This window comes from Lepidochelys kempii, chromosome 14 (genome assembly GCF_965140285.1).
Source record: "Lepidochelys kempii isolate rLepKem1 chromosome 14, rLepKem1.hap1, whole genome shotgun sequence".
Classification (NCBI taxonomy): domain Eukaryota; kingdom Metazoa; phylum Chordata; order Testudines; family Cheloniidae; genus Lepidochelys; species Lepidochelys kempii.
The window spans coordinates 17,644,300-17,660,101 of record NC_136393.1 but is presented as its reverse complement, the minus strand read 5'-3'; the positions used below and the strand labels follow the sequence as shown (position 1 = coordinate 17,660,101).

Here is a 15,802-nt window from a genome sequence, read left to right as displayed (position 1 = left end):
AGCTCGGGGGAGAGGGTGGAAAGAGGCGGGGGGGTGGAGTGGCAGTGGGAAGAGGTGGGGTGGGGTGGGGCCTTGGGGACAGGGCTACCAACGGTCTAATCACACAAACCCAAACACCCTTGCCCTGCCCCCACCCTTTCTCCAAGGCCCCGCTCATTCCATCCCTCCTCCCTCCATCACTCACTCTCTCCCACTCTCACTCGCTTTCACTGGGCTGGGGCAGGGGGTTGGGGTGCGGGAGGGGGTGAGGGCTCTGGCCAGGTGGCACTTAACCTCGGCGTAGCAGAGCTAAGGCAGGCTCCCTGCTGGCCCTGACCCCGTGTTACTCCCGGAAGCAACTGGCACATCCCTGCGGTTCCTGTGGGGTAGGCAGGTGGCTCTGTGCTCTGCTCCAGCCTGCAGGCACCACCCCCGCAGCTCCTATTGGCCTCAGTTCCTGGCCAATGGGAGCTGTGGAGTCAATACTCAGGGTGGGGGCAGCACGCGGAGACCCTCTACCACCCCCAGGGGCCGCAGGGACATGCCGGCTGCTTTTGGGAGCAGCGTGGGGCCGGGGCCAGGGCAGGCAGGGAGCCTGACTCAGCTCCACTGCGCCACCAGACTTTTAGCCCTAAAATCTCCCGGTTTGGCTTCAGTAGCCTCCAGGAGATACAGCCTGGTTCTGGGAGACTCCCGGTGAAACCAGGAGGGTTGGCAACCCTACATTGGAGAAAGGGGTGGAGTAGGGGTGGGGCCTGGGACCTGGGGCTGAGTGGGGGTTGAGCACTCCTGGGGAAAATTAGAAGCCGGCTTGTGGGTCTGCGAAAAAATTTAAATCAAAATGGTGAGGGTCCTCAGGTTGTTAAAGTTTGAGAACTGCTGCTCTAGAAAATCAGCTCACCTTTTCAACTCTTATTCCAGTTCTGCCCCTTTCCACAGGATAATGCCAGCTGTGAGGCAGTCAGCCTGTATGGTCCCTGTAGGAATAGATGCAATTGGACGGAAAGAAACACAAGAAACCAACTCCTCAACAAAATAAGAAGGGGAAGGGCTACAAAACAACAAGGATCACCTAATTTATGGGGAACAAAGAATGCAAAAACAGGACCTGAAGTGCAGGTCCTGGAACAAAATGAAGGAACCAGAAGGGAACATTAAGCAGAAAACCTTGACAACTCCCATTGTTCCATGAGAGACTGTGGGCAGCCAAAAGAAAAGGAATACTTGTGGCACCTTAGAGACTAACCAATTTATTTGAGCATAAGCTTTCGTGAGCTACAGCTCACTTCATCACTGTAGCTCATGAAAGCTTATGCTCAAATAAATTGGTTAGTCTCTAAGGTGCCAAAAGTACTCCTTTTCTTTTTGCGAATACAGACTAACACGGCTGTTACTCTGAAACCTGTGGGCAGCCAGACACTCGGGAAGCTCTGTGAAGGTTACCCAGAATGGCCAGTAAGTTAGCAAGGCAGCCCTGCTTCCCATACCTAGAATGCTAGCTCCATCTAGTGTGTACTTCGAACACCAGCCAATTGTCCTGTGAATCCATGCACCCAATTTCCTGCTCACTATGCTGTTTGTCACTCAGTTTACATCACTGGAGTTATTCCTGACTTATACACCCCAGTGTAAGCAGAAGAGAAACAGGTTCTAGGTCTTCTCCCCTAGATCTCAGTTCTGTCAGCTAGGCTCTATTTTTCCGCTGGTAGTATTCATTATCATTCTATACCCTGTGTCTTTGGAGGGGAAAACATGGTGTTCTATGTATGAAGCTGCTTCTAAGGACGAACCTGAAATATCTGAGAAGACCCATAACACTTCCTATTGCAGTCATTGCCTCTCCCATTTTCCTGTGGATGAAAAGTTTAGAGTGGAATTTTGCTACTGACGTGTCTGCCTAAAGCTCCAGTGCAGCAGAAGTCCTGCTATGCTGTGGCTGCTTCTGTGCTGGGGAAGGAACACGGTCATGTTTGCAGGCTTTGAAGAGCTGGCTGCCATTTCTCAGCTTGTCCAAACCAGGAGGCCTAATGCAGGCCACTCATCTGACAGGTGCTTTACCCTACTGTACTAAGGAGGGCAATTTTATTGCTTACTCTGGGAGTAGTAGGGTTGTTGCCATCTCTCATGATCTTATTGAGTCTCAAAATGGTTTCCTAAAGCCCCAGCTCCTGGAGCCAGGTGAATATGTGAGAATCTCAGCTTTCATTAAAAATAAAATAAAATAGAAGGAAGCTTCTATCCCTTGGTTTGTAGAGAGAAGTTTGGAAATGGAACCCAAGGGCACCCCAAAGACTCAGAAGATAAAGAGAACCCAGAATGTATTATTTTTTAAAAGCTCATGATTTTTGGGAGTCTGGCTAATTCCTGAATGCTTGGAAATATCGACTTTGCTTTGCCCACTTTTTCCTTGAACTGGGGAAAAAGCAGAGCTGGCAAACTGTTCTCATGTTGTCAAGCACAGTTCAGCATTGGCTGGCTGGTGTTAGAATAGACTAATGGGCGATTTCCAAAGGTGTAACAGTGCCTAACTGCTCAGGTCCCAACTCCCATTGACCCTCAGTAGGAGTTGGGTGCCTAAATTCCCTTTGTGCCTTTGAAAATCTCCCCCAGGTGTCCTAAATGGGGTTCTCCATCTCTAGCTGCAGCTCTTGAGAGACTCCTTCACCAGCAGACCCTTGGGGTCACATGGAGTGAAGCTGCACTTGAATACACCAGCTCTGGAGTTAATGGAGTGCTGCTCCTTCCCTCGCAGCTCTGAAACCCCTCCTTTTCCATAAAATAAACCCGGCTCTCGCTAGAACTTCTTTACACTCCCTGCTTCAACTGCCTTCCCTTGTAATTTATGGCCTGCTCTAGCTCCCACTGAGGTTAATAGCAAAACTCCCATTGACTTCACTAGAAGGCAGTCCAGGCCTACATCCCCTATGTTTATTCTGTGAAGCAGTTGACTCTTGTTTTTGTCCTCCCTTAGGTAGGGCCTTGGTTTGCTGATGTCCTTGCCAGCGTACACAATATCCCCTTCTCCACTTCATTAACTCCTTTCATGACTTGCAAACATCTGTGAGGGCACCTCAGAGTTAGGGGCACAGGCAGGGACTGGGTTTTATGTGTGTTTCAGGGCTCAGTTTAACACCTCAAGGAGATATTGATAAGATGTGGTCAAGCCGTAGGGCTTCGGATGGTGAAAATAATATAAGAAAATCACATTGCTTTGTACTTTGGCCCCATCAATGACTCCTTGAGGCATTAAAAGCACCCAGGATAAAACTAAACCCAAGCAAACAATGAGAATTGGGTTTACATCATATTCCCCAAGTATTCTTGAATCTGGGCTCCTGCTGGAAACGAATACTCACTTGCATGGTCTCCATGTTTCCTGTGGGATTCAGCTGACATTCTCATATCGTTTCCTCCTGACTTAGGTCCTACTTCAGCTAGGCAATTAAGTGCATACTTAAAGTTAAACACTGGCATTGGAGTCGAGGGTTTCAGCATATGTTTAAAGATAAGCGCCTGGTTACGTGCTTTGCTGAACCAGGGCCTTAGATTCTTCAGACCTTTTTCTCATCTTTATGTTGCCCCCTTCCCAAACAGCTGTCACCTGCTTGTTGTTTGGTAACTGATATAGCAGCAGATATTTCCGACCCAGGTCTAATAAGTGTTTTGTATACAGAGGAGGATTATCCAATGGTTCGAGCGTTAGCTGAGCATTGGGGTGACCTGGGTTCACATCCATTTTCTGCCACAGACTTCCTGTGTGACCTTAAGCAAATCACTTACCCTCTCTGTGCTTCGATTACCCCCTTAAACTGTGAATAATAGTACTTCCCTGCCTTGTGGAGTGTTGTGAAGATAAATACATTGCTCAGATACAAAGGCAATGGAGACTATATAAGCACCTGAGATATTTGTGTACAGTAAGAACGTGGCTTGGCTTGTTTCAGATATTTCCTTTGTGTGAGTGAGATTCTGTCCTCCTTGAGTGGCTGCGGCCTGTACTTTCACCAGCACTGCTACTGAAAGTGTCAATGTTTCCTGTATAATAGTCTAGCTGGAAAAACTAAACCCTGGCCCCAGTAATTCAGCTGAGGGGGATGGCTGCTTCTGAATACTTCCTGTGACTGTGCTACCCAGAGACGCACATGGTAAGAAACGCGTGAGGGGTATATATTTGTACGTAATGCATTAGGTTCAGCTTCGGAACACAGTACACATATCTCTGCATTCTCTTAATAAAGCAGCATAAACCTTACACTACACAGCCCGTGAGCCAGAGGTGTCAAGAAAATATTGGTCTAAAGCATCACTAAAATGTTGATTGATTGATTGCTTTCTGTTAATCTGACACATTTTTAAAGCTAGGGCTGTTTGGTTAAGATCACTGTACTGGTGGTGTTGAAACAGCAGTTCCAAGATGTGACCAGTAATGGAGGGGGTGGCAATGGGTCAACTGAAAAAGGCATCTCTGCTGAAACACATTCAAAAAGTCCCTCAAAAAAGCGGTTGGAGTATGTAGCATCTATGCATGTGCACATCAGACGATCAGCACGGAACCAGTGCAAGAAAAAGCATCGGATCGTCCTCTCATAATGACCCTTGCTTTTGTAACTTCTGGGTATTTATTTTATCTAGCAATGAAGCCACAAGTCCTTAAAAAAATCCTGCTGGTACAAAATGCAATCGTTTGTTTGCTTTCTCCATGTATTTTAAGTCTGAGTGAACTTGATGCTTATGAAAGTGAGTCCTGGTAGCTAGGGCCAGAAATAGAAGGGGCAGGTTCTGTGTAAGCCTCTCTCCTAGCAGTCTACCACTGTGCTCCGTCTTGATCTGTAATACTTCCTGCTGTCCCAGGCTAGGACCTGTACCCACTTCTGCCCAGGACAGTGGATTCATCTTGTCCTCCCTTTCGGGGTATAGTTAACTGTCATTTCACAGTCAAAAGCACCCCAAGATCAGTGACTGACTAGGATCTGCGTTAACTTCACTGGATTTCTTTCTGTGGAGGTTCAACCAGTCTCATGGGCTGATAGTGGAGTTCCCATCATTGCTGGGCAAGGCAATTTTTCCCTGGGGCGAGGTACAGAGAATGTCCAGCAAGGAATGTTGAGGTTTCTGTGTCTCCTCCTTTGCAAAGCTTCTGTGATCCCCTTCATAAGGTCTTGGAAGGCCTTGAAATCATTGGCATAGGATGGTGGTTGGGGTGTGGGGTGTGATACAAGGTCGCAGCTTGTTAGGAGATGCCCTTGTTATTCCTTGGCCATGTATATTGCTATGTGTTTATCCCCTGATGCTATTACTACTCAAAGTCCTGAACAAGTTGAAACAGGAGAAATTTGTAGCCATCCTCACAGCACCACTGTGGCCAAGGCAGGCTTGGATCCCAGAGCTGGTTCACACGTCCCTGCAACTGGCTCATTCTGACAGCAGATCTTCTCACCCAGGCATTGGGATCCATTGCCCACCCCAGCTGCTCATCATTTCACATCAAGGCCTGGCTATAGTTGGCTCTCTGGCCTAGAACAAGACTGCTCCCCAGAAGTCCAGCTCAATAGTAGGAAACCCACTATGAGGAAAAACAGCTGAGAGAAGCGGAAATGTTGTCAGGTTTGGTGCAGCCATTGATCTATGTCTCCTCTCAGACATTCTTCCCCTGCTGGTGCTTGTGCCTCTCTAGGTTGCTCCTATGGAACAGGACCCAGAGTCAGTGGTTGCTGCTCTTGATGTGCTTTCTTATATAAGCCCTTTAGAGGGCACCATAGAGGGCACACAAGTTCCAATAAGCCTAGTGTGGCATGGCATATGGAAAGGGGGCAAAACCCCATGGTTGTCCTTGCCAGGGTTGCCAGGTGTATCTTCTGCTGGGAGTTTCTTCCTCTCAGGGTCCATTTCAAGGGAGGGAGGCTGCAATGGGAAGGTGGAGGAGCTTTGTATGGATATCTCAGAGTCAGATGAAGTGTCATCTTCCATGTCCACTGAAGGGACATGCAGTGCTGGTACCTGTGGTCATGTTGGTACCAGGGGCTGGTAACCTGCTGAGGTTGAGATTTCGCAGGTGGATAAGTCATTTCCGGAAGATAAGTTGGTATCGCTCAGGGGAGCTTGTTCAAAAGGTCTGTGCAGGCCCATTGACCATATCAGTACTGGAGGATGTTATCTTAGCAGAGTGGGGTAAGACTGGAGGGTAAGTGGATTCTGGAAGTAAGGCAGCACTCTAGTGAGTGGGAGGATGGGGATGTCTCTTGGTAACCCTCAGCAAAGGTAACTCGGGATCTTTCAGGATCCAAAGATTCATGTGGAGAGGAGCCTGGATGGTAGCAGGAAGTCTGGGGTCCTCAGGAGTCAGCACATTGCGGGTACTGGAGATGGTACTGAGGAGTGGCTGGGTGCTTTCCTCCATGTTCTCCAGAAGGTGATACCAATGATGATTTGGCCTTGTTCTTAGAAGAGTCCTTGTGCTTTGGAGGCGCAAGTCCAGTGCCCATGTCAATGCCACTCAAGGTTGGTTACTGGATGTACCTGGCAGCACTGGCATGATCTTTTTAACTGGTGCCCAGGTCTCGGTACCAGAGGGAAGTAGATGCCTCAGAGGTACCCACACCGGGACATGAGGTCTCCTTACACCTAGTCTTCCTTGAATTCTCATTCTGGAGAATGGGATCTCTTCTTTTTAGACAGTTTGGACAACTCTGAAGGCTCATGGCTCTTTGCTTACTGAAGCAGGAACAGTCACTGGGACTCTCTGAGCAGCCAAAGCTGATGTATAAGGACTTGGACCACAGGGATCTTAGAAAATGCTCCATCACCAATAGATTTAGTCTGTCACTCCTCCCTAACTTTTTGAGATCTGCTTTTGAAACATGAGCAGACCTTACACTTGGAGGGAACATGAGTGTCTCCAATGCAGGGGATGCAGCTTGAATGCCTGTCCCTGAGGGGAGAAGACCTGTGGTAAGTCTGCCAGGGTTTGAAGCCTAAGATATTGGGCATAACCCACTAGGAGAGGCTGCAGATGGCGGCCTAAAATAGAATAAAGGCTCAACCTAAGCACAATGATGAAGGGAAGGGGGGAATTCCATCCAAAGCACAAAACTGATTTAATAGTGAAAAAAATTAAAGAAAAAAAACACAAGAAAAATAAAGAACAATAAGAGAAAAAAGCAGCAAGCCCTGTGCCTGTAACAGACACTTCGATGCTCTGTCTCAGGTTGCAGGCCGTTGAGAAGGAACTGGAGTGGGGGTGAATCTGCCCCATCTACCTTCCTACCAGAGCATGAGGATGGGTAGGATGCAGGCACTGTTGTTGCTGATGAAAATCTCCAGCAGAGAGTACTTGCAGCCTGACATGGAATTGCCATGGAGACAAGAGCTTGAAATAAAACGGAAGGAACTTTATTTAGCTGATCAGAGAGAAGACGAAGTGGCAATGTGACGGCAGTCAGGGAACGAAGTCTCTGATACCAGAGGGGGGTGGGGGGGTCACTGCCTTAGCAGACAAAGACAGAACAAGATTCCAGGGCTGGAGCCTGCAGTCAGCAAAGTTCAAAGTGGAAAGAAGTTGCACAAGTTTAACAGGGAGGGTAATTAGTCACTGGAACAGCTCCAGCGGGTAAACCTGTGACTGCAGCAGCATAGGCCTTCATTACACTTGCCCTAGGGCGAAGTAATAATGGCGGTTAGTCATCTCTTCTAGGACGAGGCTGCAGTTACTTTTAAATGGGGAATCTCTTCACTAGTTACATTAATCTGCTTCACTGAGCACCTGTAGCCGCCCTTCATGATGGGGGGAAAAAAAAGGGTCCGTAATTATGGTGAGAGAGTTGGTTAAGTTAAAGCAAAGAGGCATAGCAGACTTGGGAAGGGGCAAGATGGCTTCTCTCAGTCCGTTTTGCAAATGGAAGCAATGAACTGAATAATATCCAGTTACCTAGCTGAAGAGTACAGCAAGCGAGAGGTTCATGCCCAAACAAAGGGATATCGGTATGAGTGGAGGCTTAAATTAAATTCCTCTGGGATTTTTTTTTTTTCCACAAAAGTGGGTTGGGCAGAGTTAGGCTGCTGGTCTCAAGCCAAAATGTGCACAGAAGATTAAAAGACTAAATCAAATCTAAACCACTGAGAAAATAATTTTTTTTTTCTGATTGGTTTCACATGTGCCCCTTTCTGGCCTTCATCTTTGTTGCAAATTCCAGTTTGGGCAAGAGCTGATAGAACTTGCTATGGGTAACAATTCTTATCAAAGGTATTTGTAACGCCTGCGGCACTGTCATCACAGAGCAGCTTGCAATCTCCGGTGCGGAAAAGTCCCGAATCAGTGTCCATCAGGCACTTACATGCGTGCCAGGCTCTGAGCTAAAGCAACTTGCCCGAGTTCACACAGGATGCCTGTAGACTTGAACCCAGCTAGCCCAAGTCCTAGATTAGAGCATAACCCCTGGACAACCTTCTGCTCCAAATATCTCTTGGTCACACCCATCCTTTATAAAACACTGCCGAGAGAAAGGATGGGCAAGGTCGGAGCTGACAGTGGGGGGTGTTTTGGAATGCCTAAGGGCTAGACTAGGGATGTCCTTGCAACATTACAGCCTCATCAAATTTATTTCTAATGCTAACAGGTGTGTGGCTGTTACCCCCTAGACACTGGGAGGGTCTGGTCCTTTCACCAGTTTCAGACAACCTGGCCCAGTGCACAAACCTGTTGAAATTGCCAGTTTGTTACTGAACTTTCGTTAGCTGATGCTTGCTGGGCTGCCCAAGAATGTGCTACCCATAACAGTGGTCAAATATGGTTGCTAGCAATGTTTGACTGAGGGAGTTTGTTTATTGCTCAGAACAGCTGCAGCTTGGTTTCATAACATTATTCTACTGCTTTCCTATAGCATCATGAAGAAACTCCAGCCCCTGTGGGTCAGACAAGGCAAGGGTAGACCTATGCAAGTAGTAGCCCTACTGAAACAAAGTGTGGTGAGTCTGCCGTCAATGAGCCCATGGGTAATATTAAGCCAATATTACTTCCAACCTACTCTTGTGCATAATAGCACTAGAACAAATATCCCTTAAACACTGTTGGGTTTAAAGGTAAGCCAGACCTTTGTATAATACACTTGTAAGAGCTGCTAGGCGTAAGAGTATGAACACTATGTGGGAAGTGATTGTGCATTGCCCGGGGAGGGCAGGGTGGTGGTGTAACTATTTACTATACACACCTAATGTGCAAACACTGAGTGGGAACCCCCAGCTGTTTGACTTTCCTTGGGCTGTGTCTCATTGGTGTTACAGCTTACTGATGAAAACATCTTACTTGGTTCATAACACAAGAACAAGGAAGCATTTACTGAACTCTAAAGGTGGCATATTTTAAACTGATAAAAGGAAATACTGTTAATTCATTGCCACAGGATGGTGTGATTAGCAAAATCTAACCACTGTAATGGATAGTTAAGATTAACTGTTGTAACTAAGCTAATCTTAACAAATTTGAAAGGGAGGGATATGAATCCCTTTGCTTCAGGATTTAGAACCTGTCTTAACAAGGCGGGGTTAGGAGACCTGCATGGCAGTCACTTTCTCTCACAGCTAGTGGGGAGGTGTTACTCTGCAGCGTCTGCTGGGGGCTCTTGTAAGAGCCCTTCTTTCCATAACCAAGACCTTGCCCTACTTGTAGCGAATGCAGGCCTCAAAGTGGCAGCACAAAGTTATTTGAAAGGGCTCAGTGGAAGAATTTTACTTGAGTAGCTGCAAACAAGAAAAATTCCAAGTAAGCGTGCATTGAGGACAAACCCATGAGCTGGTGTTTGGGAATGTGATGCAGCTGGTGCCTGTGGCCTGATTTTAATGTGGAACATTACACGCAGACAAAAGCCAGTGCTTTGGCAATAGTGGCTTTAAACGCAGATGTGATGTGCTGTGCACCAGCAGGTGACCCCACAGTTGCAACAGGGAGCTGTTTCTTCAAGCTCCGAGCACAGACAAGCATACACCGCCCCCCGCAAAGAGGCAGGTTATACCCAACAGCCCCCTCGCTCCCTTGTATGTCTTTTAAAGGATAGGGCTGCTGCACCAAATGGAGCTCAAGGCTGCCCCCCTAAGATCAATGAGCAACCCACATCAACTGCAGGGCTCAGACCACTCAGTCTTGTACAGCACCAGTTATTAGCACATTAGTAAACAAGCAAGTCTCCATCTTGACATAAATCAGTCATCCTCTCCTGAGCCCTGTAATTACTGTGGGCCATAGCACCCTGTTAAGCAATGAGCCTGGCATGTGCTCCATTTTAAGAGGCTCTTGATGGGGGACTTTTGAGCACCCGTTGTGGGAGAGGGGTTCTAGGGCAGTGAGCCAGAGTCTGTCAAACCCCTTCTCTAGCATTTTCCATAAACCAGGTCCAGACATTGGTCCCATCTGGAAAAGGGTAGCCAGGTATGGTCCAGCATCAGGAGTCCACTATACTGCATAGGCCCAACTTTCAAAGCTGCTGAAGTCACTGGAGGGCCAGGTGCACAGCACCAATGGCTGTCTCACAGGGTATGGCTACACACCATTCTGCACCTGAGCTCTAGCCCAAGTGGCAACTTCAGAGCTCTGTCTATACAGCTGCAGGCTTGCACAAACCCTGCATCTCTCACCCTGGCCTGCAAGGTTTGCTCCAAAGTGCTGTGTGGCCATATCTACAGTCAGTGAACAGCTAGCTGTGTAGTAGGAGCAAGGGAAGCTGTTTCAGTTAAAGGGTGTTCAAGCTCCCCGCACCTTAATTACGCTAAGTAACTAAGCTTGTGGTTCAGCCTGAGCTGTGACTGGTGTAAGTGGGGAATCAGGCAGCCTATCATGCTGACCAAGACCGTCATAATTTTTATGATCATGTTGGTTTACAATTGTGAAAAGGATTAAGGGGAACCCATATGATGAAACTTCAGTTACAGCAGGATTATTAAAGCAACCTTTGCCTTGGGAAGACAGGCAGTGGGGGTAGAGGGGAGGGAAGTCTCTCTTTTTCCTGTTTTTTGAATGTGAACACTCAAGGGGAAATACAAGATCAAAGTAGACAGGATCACTCCCTTGTGGTTTCATGCACCAGGATGGGTAGCAGCTGTGTAAGGCATAGTCTTGCCCCAGTGTTTGTGAGATTAACAAACAATATCACAGGCCCCTGCCCCGCAATTTCACACTCAAGGAGAACAACTATACTGATGTAAGTTACCTTTACATTGGAATAACCATTTTAGTGAAAAAACAAATCACATCCCTAACCAAAACTTTTGGTAAAACTTAGACCAGCTCTAAGTTTACCACCAGGTGGCAGGCAAGAGATATTCTTTGCTTTAGAATCTTTATTTAAAATTTATCTCAGCTTTTTTTTGCAAAAGACTTATTACAACTGATGAATGACAGTCTTCATAGGTCACTCTTGTGACAAAAAAGTGCAGGGTGGTGAATGGAAGAAACCCCTATTACTGAACTTGTTCAGGTAGCAAACAATTTCAGTTTGTGATAAATGAGTCGCATTCATGTATACATGCCCATTTGTACTTAGTTTTGTTTCTTGAATGAACTCTGTCTCAAAGAAAGCCTTTTGTGAGCCACATCTACTACATCAAAAACACGGACTATATTGCAATGCATTGGATCCGCTGGTAGAGTAGCTACTGCTCCAAACCTGGAACAAACCATTTGGAAGCTATTTCCTCTCCGGTGAAAGCACAGAAATAGTTTCTTTATATAGTGACAGATTTATTAGCGCTGTTTTATAACATGATATCCAGCTTTAACCATCATAGTTCCTCTTGGCTATTCATAATGCAGGTAGCCTGCAATACTAGAGGAAGATGGGCTGCAGGGTAATTCCTCTGAGAAGCTGGTTCCTATCCCACTGTGTGAACTTCCTTTTGGAAAAAAGTCAACCCCTCCTTTCCAATACAGCTTGTCCTTGCTCTCTAGGTCCTATGCTTTGCTTGGAAAACCCCATTAGTTTGCAATGACCAAGCCACATCTTGAAATAGGAAAGGTAAACCACAGCAAGAACTGAAGAGTACTCTTGTTGCCAGGCCTGTGGTAGCACTGCAGAACCCCACTGGGAGACACTTAGACCCTTCAGCAGTTTCCTCTGTACATTACACCTGATTCCAAAGATTGCAGTTGCTACAGAGTCTGAGCTTTTTGTTTTTCAAACAGTTCACATTTATTATTGATAACAATAAAAAAATCTTTTAAAGACTGTTTCTTATTACCAGCAGTGAGGTAATATGTTTACAAAACATTTACAGAATTTGATATGCAATTCATGAATATGGACAAGAGGGCAGGGAAAGGACATTGGTTACACAGGGGAGAAAAGCCAACAGAATGGTCAGTGTGTTGGCAGAAACGAAGAACAGCAATATCACATGAAAAAGGGGAGACCAAGAGTTTTAAAATTAATCAGGTCTATTTCAAACTGCATAAGTCAGTCCTATTTGCCATAGCACTTCACTAAGAGGAAACTTTATCTTGCTTTTCTGGTGTATTAACCCCTCAACTGTTTGTGCTATCATGTGCTTTGAGTTTTTAAAAAGATGTATTCGACTTTGAGAAAACCCTCAAGTGCCACTAACTAAAAAAAACCCAAGAGATCTTCAGCCTTGAAAAGTGGCTGTAACTCAGAAAGGTCTACAAAGCCAGACACCTCAGGGCAGATGTGGATTGTTGAATGAAGCGGTTTCTTTACAGCTGTCAGCAAAATCGCCATCTGAGAGAGAGAGAGAGAGAGAGAGAGAGAGAGGGGACCATCTTCAAGGTAGAGCCCTTAGAGGGGAAGTGCCCTTTGGCAAGAGGCACAAATGTCACTAAGTGAGTTAACGGTATAGTGCCTTTTCCGGCATTAGCTCCTCTGTGTCTGGGAACACTGGCTCCTGTGGATCAAGTATCAAACTACCTCTCTTCAAAGGAAATATCAGTAAGCAGGATTATAGGTGGTTTATACAGCAGAGTCCATATACAGTACATACACTGGCTATGGACCTGTTTAACATCTGGGCAGTAGAGTTCCTTTGTTTGCCCCAGCACTAGTTTGCCAATATTCTTGGCAGCCAGGGTGAGAATCCCACCCTGCCTTGGGATTTGAAAGCGAATTTTACCTACTGCAAGTTGAAGGTGCCTGACTGGGTTGATCAAGTGCAGGAGGGTGTGTTTTTCAGCATAGTTAAGCTGATTTATTAATACTGAGCTTTTATCATCTTTGTTAGGAACACTCCAAGCTGACATTGGCTTGCAAGTGTTGTGCTTCACATCCGTTTGTTTTTTCCACAAACTGGGATGTACAAATACTGTGCATTTTAAAATGTTTACTCAGAATTTCTCAGGGCTCAGCTTTCTTCAAACAGGGCAGCCTGTTATCTTAAATAAACCCCTAACATGCAATACTTCAGCAAATGTTTCCCCATGAGCAAAAACAAGGCTATTGCAGCCCTTGTAAGATCTTATCCAGCTAGCTATTAATGGTTGTAGCAATACAGCAGCTTACTCCAACTGGAGGAACAATTTTGTTTTCTAGCAGGGGAAAGGCCTTCGACCAGTGGTCTAAATAAGCAACTTGTGCTGGGTTCCAAGCTGTAATCTCGTGTAATGCCAGGAGACATATCAAATATTAACATTCTGAATGCTATGTTTTTAGCTTACTTATCAAAAAAGTGTTTACTCAACATTTACACCTTCTGTGTACCTTGGGGATTCAGTAGCTACTTGCTTTGGGGTAAAGAACCTGAGCGAACATCAGGTGAGTCCCCAAGCAAGCAGGACAGCATGGGACCTATGTATTAGAGCGGAAAAACATAATCCAGACAAGAACTTCACCACTGGTGATTGCAACAATGAAAGCAGTAGCCTAGGCAGGATTGGATGTTTTTTATGGTGATAAAGATCCTACTGCCCTGTTTTGTTATTTACCACCCATGGAAGCTGTCAAGTTCTGCTTTTCCTAGCGTACATGAGGCCAGAAAGGAGAATTTGAGGAAGAGCAATTGCTGTAGCCACGCTGCCTCCTGACTGATTTAAGGAGCAAGCCTAATTCTGCTTTGAGGAATGTGTTCACCTACACTCCTAGCATAAAGCAAATCCCAGTAAAAATGAGCGCTTCTGGAGGGTAACAGGTAAGTGCAGTGGGTAAAAGGTGACTCCAGAACGAAGTGAGAAATAAACCAAGGACCCAATCTGGACCAGCCTTTGGGTCATGGTGCGGGAGAGCCTGCTCTCTGCCTCTCTCCTCCCCACCATCAGTGCTTAAAAAATAAGTTCAAGGAAAGGGCTACATTTGCTTTTAGCCCCCTAAGAGTATGTCTACACAGGAATAAAAAACCCACAACTGGCCCAGATCAGTGGACTTGGCCTTGAGTCCAAGAGCTGGGACCCTCTGCCCTCCCAAGGTCCAGCTAGAGCCTAAGCTCTGGGAGTCCAAACATCTACACAGCAATTTTTCAGTGTAAGAGAGTCTGAGCGGGCCGTGGGTTTTTTATCCCTGTGAAGATATATCCTAAATGTCCAGAGTTGGGACGCCCCAACAATGTGCACATGCAAAAGGTATTAGTGTTAGTGGCTTACTCGCAACTCTGCTGTAATGACTTTCCATGTGCACGGGCCAATAGCCAGGACCTGCTTTCCTTGGTCTCTTAAACAGCAGTGCGAGTGAGTGGCAGTAGCAGGAGAGCCTGCAGCAGCTGGAAGATCACAGGCTATTCCATAATGTGGCAAGAAGGCAGGAGCCTTGTGTTTGCTTTCTAATGCACTATGGAATATTTCTGGTAGGATTGGTTTTGCTTTTTATCATCTACAGGCAATTTTTTAAAAAAATAATTCTTAATCAGCACATTGATTACTCTTCTCCTTCCAAGAGAGCCCTTATATTTTACAGTTAGGATTTGTGCAAGCACGCTTACAAAAATCTATGGCTGAGTTAGGGGCTAGGGTTAAAGTTAAAGAGACTGTCTGTCAGCTCGAACTTGAACAGAAACACGACGTTTAAAATTCAAACAGCTACTTTACGATTTATAAAAGGGTTTTGTTTTTTGCAAGTGCCACTTGGATACACTGTACTGCAGTCAGCTGCCAGAGATGAGGGTCCAGCCACGTCATCCATTTGCTTTTCGCCTGCCATGGCACTACCTGGAAATCATGGAGCTGGAGTGGGAGTGGCTGGAAGAGGTTGTGGCAGCGCTGAGCTGGGAGAATCCACTGTGGCTTGATTCAAGGCTGGTCATAGAGCCTCTGCAGTGAGAGAGAAGGTTCAGGCTTCAGAAGAGGAGATTTAAGTTCTGCTATGCATCTTCAAGTGCTATTTACTACTCAACCTAAAGAACCTTCTATAACCTTAGTGTCAGCACGCAGAGGCTCTCATGTGTAACAAGAAAAAATACCATCTCTGGGCACCACAATTATATTTTCGGAGAAATCTGATGCACTTGATAGTGAGACTTCGAAGTAGTCGCAGCTAAGCATAGTACTGGTGCGTCCTTTAGTCTTAACTTGCATCAACTTTTAAGTAAGAATCCAGCAAGTCTGCTAAATCAAGTAGTGTTTCTGTGATATGGGTTAAGTCTTCAATAGCAACTAAGATGAGACCAACCAATTCACTTTCTCTTGTGGCGTACGCTAGTTATTTTCCAGGGCTACCTTCTATTTAGTCTCATCGGGCTTTATTTGCTTTATAGATTCTTTAAGTACAGTACAAGTCCACACAGCGTGCTTTCTAACCAAGGCAACTACAGCAAAGAATTTTGATTTTTCTTTAGTGGACTTGGCTTCTGATATTTGTACCAAGGTATTATGAAGCCATAAAGCAAAAAGTAAGCTGGCCACAAA

At 46.0% G+C, this 15,802-nt stretch overlaps 1 protein-coding gene across 15 annotated transcripts in view; it reads right to left on the bottom strand.

The window, feature by feature from the left end:
- SEC14L1 (SEC14 like lipid binding 1) overlaps positions 1-15,802 on the bottom strand; it is a 140,332-nt gene that overhangs the window by 24,169 nt on the left and 100,361 nt on the right. For 11 of the 15 annotated variants that reach the window (XM_078848621.1, XM_078848622.1, XM_073311090.2 and 8 more), the window contains one exon: positions 15,107-15,208. The exons of 1 other annotated variant lie outside the window; for it this stretch is intronic. In XM_078848621.1, the coding sequence (XP_078704747.1) occupies positions 15,107-15,208 (102 nt within the window). Of the gene's footprint in view, positions 1-12,127; positions 15,209-15,802 lie in introns of those variants that run through there. 3 more of the 15 variants (XM_073311097.2, XM_073311098.2, XM_073311104.2) reach the window with 3 other exon arrangements.